The sequence below is a fragment of the Sapajus apella genome, unplaced genomic scaffold, assembly GCF_009761245.1.
Source record: "Sapajus apella isolate SASKATOON/1434 unplaced genomic scaffold, GSC_monkey_1.0 scaffold130, whole genome shotgun sequence".
Taxonomy (NCBI): Eukaryota; Metazoa; Chordata; class Mammalia; order Primates; family Cebidae; genus Sapajus; species Sapajus apella.
In genome coordinates this window covers 377,374-383,896 of record NW_022437070.1, presented here as the reverse complement: position 1 = coordinate 383,896, position 6,523 = coordinate 377,374, and the positions used below count along the sequence as shown (strand labels likewise).

Below are 6,523 nucleotides of genomic sequence, written 5' to 3'. Positions count from 1 at the left end.
GAGGAGGAGGGGGGCGAATGTGAGGAGGAGGAGGAGGGTGTCTGTGAGGAGGAGGAGGAGGAAGAGGAGGAGGAGGGGGCGTCTGTGAGGAGGGGGCGTCTTGGGTATGAGGTTGGATTGGCATCCCCCCTCCGTCTGGAGCTGCTGGAGCCTGGCTGTTAGAGCCCAGATGCTTACAGCCTGGGGGACCTTCTGAGCCCACGTGGCCCCACCCTGCTGCCTTGTCTCCGCAGCGGCCACCGCGCCTGCACGCCCGGCCGTCCCAGGCCCCCGCCGTGGAGGTGGTGCCTGCCGGAGCCTCCTACAACCCGTCCTTCGAAGACCACCAGGTACCCCCACCCGGCCTCTCCTCCCGGCTCCCTCTGTGCTGGGTGGTTCTGGGAACTCCAGAGGGACCGGGACACTCTGGGCCTGTCCTCACGGGGCTCACGGTCCAGTGCAAGAGACAGACCTGTTCCCACACAGTGATGACCAGAGTGGCCGCCCAGCCTGAGGGGTCAGGAAGAGCTCCCTGGAGTGGGGGACACCTGAGCTGAGGCAGGGGCTGAGGAGGGGTTTGCGGTGGGAGGAGGGGAGCAGGTTTTCCAGGTGGTGGGAACAGTGTGTGCAAACTCACAGAGGTGAGTGAGGCCGTGGCGCCTTCTAGGAGGTCTGTGTGACAGATGCAAAAGGCTGTGGTGACAGGGTGACACACTGGCAACCAGGTGGCGGTTATTCAAGGTCGAGGCTGGCTCAGTGATGGGAAAGTCTGGTTCAGTCACTGTGCATTTAGCAGGCATGTGTTGGCACAGGTGCTGTGGACAGAGGGGACAGAAATTCCTCCTTTGGCCGGGCATGGTGGCTGACGCCTATAATCCCAACACTTTGGGAAGCTGAGGCGTGCAGATCATTTGAGGTCAGGGGTTCGAGACCAGCCTGACCAACATGGCGAAACCCCGTCTTCACCAAAATTACAAAAAAAAATTGGTGAGCACGGTGGCGCACGCCTGTAGTGACAGCTACTCAGAAGGCTGAGGCAGGAGAATCGCTTGAACCTGGGAGGCGCAGGTTGCAGTGAGCTGCGATCGCACCACTGCAGTGCAGCCTGCGTGACAGTTCCACACTCTAACTCAAAAAACAAAAACTATGAAGCATGCCGGCCAGACCCTCCTTCACAGACGTGCAGAGCAGGTGTGAGGGCGAGGGTTTGAGGTGCCCCGGCTCTGCAGGGTGAGTGTGCTGGTAGACCCCCGGGGGAGCCTAGCCGGGGCGGCATCTGTGGTCAGCGGGTGAGGAACAGATGCGAGGTAAGAGGGTCTAGTCTCAGTCCCAGGAGAGGGCCGGGGACTGGTCCCCACTCCCTGCCTCCCGTCCCTTGCAGACCCTGCTCTCAGCGGCCCACGAGGTGGAGTTGCAGCGGCAGAAGGAGGCGGAGAAGCTGGAGCGGCAGCTGGCCCTGCCCGCCGTGGAGCAGGCCGCCACCCAGGTGAGCCCCACACCTGCCCACTCCCTCCCCGGGCCTCCCCCGCACCCTGACACTGCTCCCTGCTCTCCGCCTCCCAGGAGTCCACGTTCCAGGAGTTGTGTGAGGGGCTGCTGGAGGAGTCGGATGGTGAGGGGGAGCCGGGCCAGGGCGAGGAGCTGGAGGCTGGGGATGCTGAGGTCTGTCCCACGCCCGCCCGCCTGGTCACCACGGAGAAGAAGACGGAGCAGCAGCGGCGGCGGGAGAAGGCTGCACGCAGGCTGGTGAGCACCTGGGCTGGTGGGGCCAGCCTCTGATTCCTCGCCCCTTGCTTCCTCCCACCCAAGGGCTGTCTTGGGTGCCGCAGCAGCCTGCCCGCCCAGGCCCAAGTGTGGCCCGTGATTTGAGCTGTTTGGGATCCTCACAGCTGAGACCCATTTTCCAGCCTCCTCCAGGCAGGGCTCTGGGCTGGGGTGGGACAGGGGTCCCTGGCGCTTCTGTTTGAGGAGCAGGGTGGGGGGAGGTTTCTGCACCGAAGACCGGAGGAGAGATAACGAAGGGGGTTTCTGCAAACAGCTGCTGGGAAGGCACTGGAGTGGCTGCGGACCGGGTCAGGAAGGGCCTCTTGGGGGGGCAGGTTTGTGGGGGAGGGTTCCCTGTGTAGAGGGGAGGCCTCCCTGGTAGGCAGCACTCACCTGGGTCCTGACCCTGCTCGTCTCCATAGCGGGCACAGCAGGCAGCGTTGCGGGCCGCCCGGCTGCGGCACCAGGAGCTGTTCCGGCTGCGCGGGATCAAGGCACAGGTGGCCCTGAGGCTGGCGGAGCTGGCGCGGCGGCGGAGGCAGCGTCAGGCACGGCGGGAGGCTGAGGCCGACAAGCCCCGAAGGCTCGGTCGTCTCAAGTGAGAACCACACCGGGGAAAACGGGAGAGGCTGGGGGGCCCTCCCCTTCCTGCCTTTGTTCAGGAGCTGTCCCCCGGCTGGGAGACCACCTCTTCCGCGACAAAGCCACATGTTCTGAGGCTCCTTCTTCTCCAGGATGGGCCTTCGGACTGGATGTCCTGGGCCCTCGGGGGTGATATTTCTGAACCCCCGCCCTGTTCTGCAGGTACCAGGCACCCGACATCGACGTGCAGCTCAGCTCGGAGCTGACCGGCTCACTCAGGACTCTGAAGGTTCGAGCCCCGTGCCGCCATGGAGCCCCGTGCCCGGTGATGACACCATCCTTGCTCCCCCGTGCCCCCTGAGGGGCTGTGGGCGACACCATGGCTGCCCCCAGGCTGGGCCAGTGGGGCCAATGCCTGGGGGACTGAGGGCACGGGGTGCTGGGGTGGGATCCCAGGGTGGGGGCCAGGCTAGTGTTCCAGTCTGGGACCCTAAGAAGGCTTTCCCTTCCAGCTGGTCTCTGTTGCCATACCTGTCAGCTTTAGGAGTAGAGGGCCCTTCCTGAAGTTCAGAACCAACCCTGTCCCTCCCCTGCTCAGAACCTGCTGTGGCTCCCCTGTTCTGCCAAGGAAACGCAGCTCCTCTGTCAGCCACACGCCTGGCCCGGCCCGGCCCGGCCACGGGGCTCCGGCCAGCTGTGCTCATAAGCGGACTGCACCTTCTCCCTCTGACCTGGCTTTTGCCCCTGCGGCCCCCTCTTCTGTGTCATCACCAGCCCCCTTCCCGTGACTCCTCCAAGCCCAGCTCAGAGATGGCCACGTGTTAATGGCTGCCGTCCCACCGCTGAGCCTCAGCAGCTGAGGGCCAGGCTGAGTCCCTGGCGCCCACCAAGCTGCCCTGGGGAGACTACCTGGGGCTGAGCCCTGCCAGGACCCCGAGGAGAGGTCTCAGACCCTCTGGCTTCTTCCAGGCCCTGCTGAGGCCTCTGTCTCTGTTCCACAGCCCGAGGGCCACATCCTTCGAGACCGGTTCAAGAGCTTCCAGAGGAGGAATATGATCGAACCTCGGGAGAGAGCCAAGTGAGGGGCGCCCGGGGCTGCTGGGGGGGGGCGGCGCCCGGGGCTGCTGGGGGGGGGAGGGGCGCCCGGGGCTGCTGTAGAGGGGAGGGCGTCTGGAATCGGCCCCGGCACTGATTGCTCCACTGTCCCTGCTCCAGGTTCAAGCGCAAGTACAAGGTGAAGCTGGTGGAGAAGCGGGCATTCCGCGAGATCCAGTGAGTCCACCCGGCTTCAGCACAAGGGAGGGAGCCATCTCCCGCCCCGAGGTGCCCACTGAGGCCCAGGCCCCTCCCAGAGTGTGGCCGGTGTCTGTGTCACGTCCCCTTGGCCACGCTCAGAAGAGGGCCTGAAACTAGAGCTGGGGGGCTGGAGGGTCCCTAAAGGAAAATTGAAAGGCAGGGGGTGTCAGGTGGGCAGGGGCCGTGGGGCATCCTCTCACCCGCCCTCAGCCCCTGTCGTCCGTCCCCAGGTTGTAGCTCCCAGCAGATGCCGGAGCCCCGCCCTTCAATAAAAAGTTCCTTGTAGCCGCTGAGCGGGCTTCGCGTGTGGCTTGTGTGCCTCCTGTGGGCGGCCGCTCCCAGGCGCAGACTGCGCATGCTCCCACCCTGTGGTGCACAAGCATGTAGGTCCCAGAACTCACCACCAGAGCCTGTTGAGGTCCCAGGTTGTGTCCGAAGGGGTCCTCAGCCGACTGGATTTTGCCCTCCCTAATGGCAGTGAGGTTGGCAGCCCTTCTGATCCAAGGCAGATCCTAAATCGCCAGCAAGCAGAGGGTGCAGGGCTTGGAGCCTGACCAGAGGTGGGGGTGAGGAAGAGGTTCCCCCACTGGATTCTTGCTTGGGTAATAGCCCAGTTCTGCTGCGGGTGACAGCTGCTCTCAACGCAGTGACAGTAGACGGAGCGGCAGCAGCTGACCTCTGCCGAGCACCTGCCGACAGGTTTAAGCAGTGGATTCACCATTGAAGTCTTCACAGCAGCCTCATTAAGGAGGGCTGTGCTTTTTCCCGTTTTAAAGGTGAGGGAGCAAGGCTGGGCACGGTGGCTCACGGCTGTAATCCCAGCACTTCCGGAGGCTGAGGCGGGCAGATCGCTTGAGAGCAGCCTGGGCAACATAGCCAGACCGTGTCTCTACCAAAAATTAGCCAGGTGTGGTGGCAGACAACTGGTCCCAGCTACTGGGGAGGCTGAGGTGGGAGGATCACAGCCTAGGAGGCAGAGGCTGCAGTGAGCCATGATCACGCCACTGCACTGCAGCCTGGGTGACAGAGGGAGACTTGTATCAAAAACCTAAGTAACAAAGGTGAGGAAACTGAGGCACATGAAATGATGTCATTTTCCCCCATTCCATGCCTATTTTAAAAACATGTTTCAAAAATCTGTTTTACAAGAAACGAACTTTCTCTCACTATAAATCATTGTCAGAACGTGTGTGTCACTGGTGGCCTTTGCCCTCCAGTTGCATCCACACCCCTGTTGTGGAGGTGCTTGTCAGGCAGTCGATGCAGGGTTCTGTGTGGTGATGCCCCGTGTGTGATTCTATTAAATCACATAATCAGGCTGGGCATGGCGGCTCTCGCCTGTAATCCTAGCACTTTGGGAGGCCGAGGCGGGCGGATCACCTGAGGTCAGGAGTTCAAGACCAGCCTGACCAACATGAAGAAACCCTGTCTACCAAAAATATACAAAAGTTGATCGACGTGGTGGCACATGCCTATAATCCCAGGTACTTGGGAGGCTGAGGCAGGAGAATCACTTGAACTCGGGAGGTGGAGGTTGCAGTAAGCCAAGATTGCGTCACTGCACTCCAGCCTGGGGGCAAGAGTGAAACTCTGTCTCAAAAAATAAGTTACATAATTGATTAGCTGGGCATGGTGGTGTGCACCTGTAGTTTCAGCTCCTGAGGAGGCTGAGGCAGGAAAATCGCTTGAGCCTGGGAGGTGGAGGCTGTAGTGAGCTGAGATTGTGCCACTGCACTCTTCCGGATGACAAAACAAGACCCTGTCTCGACCCCTCAGCCCCCGAAAAAACTAACGTTTCACGCAAGTTCCTGTGAGGATAGAACTGGTTTTCTCTGTCTTAGGATCACACCGTGCGTGGTTCTGCAGCTTGCTGTCCGTGCATTTTGTGTCTGTACAGAGCTGCTCCTGTTTTGTAGCTGCGTGGATTCCCATTACGTGGGCGTGCTTTGTGTTACTTAACCAGGCCTGTGAGGCTCCTAATGAACCTGAAACAATGCCTTTGTCCACATGCCTTCTCTCGCGCATCTGTAGATAAGTACCTGGAAGTGAATCTCAGCTGAAGGGTACACGTGCCTGTAAGAGGTCATTTGATGGATTCAACCCATTGCTCTCCACATGAGCTGTGCTGGTGTTTACTCTCCGGTAGTGACGGAGGAGCCGGCCTGTAGCTTTGCTACTGTGTGATCTCACTGTTTTTATTTGATTACGCCTGGTTACCAGTGCAGTTGAACATCTCTCTTTTTTCTTTTTGAGGTAGGGTTGCCCAGGCTACAGTGCAGTGGCGCAGTCCCGGCTTCTTGGCTCCCTGCAGTCTTGACCTCCTGGGCTCAAGTGGTTCTCCCACTTCAGCCTCCCGAGTAGCTGGAACTACAGGCTCGCGCCACCACGCCCAGCTAATTTTTGTATCTTTTAGTAGAGATGGGGTTTCACCATGTTGGCCTGGTTGGTCTCGATCTCTTGACCTCATGATCCTCCTGCCTCGGCCTCCCAAAGTGCTGGGGTTACAGGCATGAGCCTGTACTGGGGTTACTGGCCAAGCAGACAGTTTATAAAAAGAAATGGATGGCCAGGCGCAGGTGGCTCACGCCTGTAATCCTAGCACTTTGGGAGGCCGAGGTGGGCGGATCATCTGAGATCAGGAGTTCGGGATCAGCCTGACCAACATGGAGAAATCCTGTCTCTACTAAAAATACAAAATCAGCCGAGTGTGGTGGTGCATGCCTGTAATCCCAGCTACCTGGGAAGCTGAGGCAGGAGAATCACTTAAACCCAGGAGGCGGAGATTGTAGTGAGCCAAGATCATGCCACTGCACTCCAGCCTGGGTGACAAGAGTGAAACTCTGTCTCAGAAGAAGAATTAAAAAAAAAAAAACGAAAGCCATCTGCTAAGGAGGCCAGCCTC

At 60.2% G+C, this 6,523-nt stretch overlaps 1 protein-coding gene and 1 non-coding gene across 2 annotated transcripts in view; both read left to right on the top strand.

Annotated features, from left to right (window-relative positions):
* NOP53 (NOP53 ribosome biogenesis factor) overlaps positions 1–3,912 on the top strand; it is a 30,810-nt gene extending 26,898 nt beyond the window's left edge. Inside the window, exons 2-9 of the mRNA XM_032262840.1 lie at positions 112–329; positions 1,361–1,465; positions 1,543–1,725; positions 2,166–2,341; positions 2,548–2,614; positions 3,327–3,403; positions 3,541–3,597; positions 3,852–3,912. Of these exons, the coding sequence (XP_032118731.1) occupies positions 112–329; positions 1,361–1,465; positions 1,543–1,725; positions 2,166–2,341; positions 2,548–2,614; positions 3,327–3,403; positions 3,541–3,597; positions 3,852–3,858 (890 nt within the window). The 3' untranslated portion in view covers positions 3,859–3,912. The remainder of the gene's footprint in view (positions 1–111; positions 330–1,360; positions 1,466–1,542; positions 1,726–2,165; positions 2,342–2,547; positions 2,615–3,326; positions 3,404–3,540; positions 3,598–3,851) is intronic.
* On the top strand, positions 2,645–2,757 carry LOC116539701. Its single transcript, XR_004264141.1, has one exon. It is a non-coding gene; the product is annotated as a small nucleolar RNA SNORD23 (small nucleolar RNA).
* Positions 3,913–6,523: the final 2,611 nt, after the last annotated feature.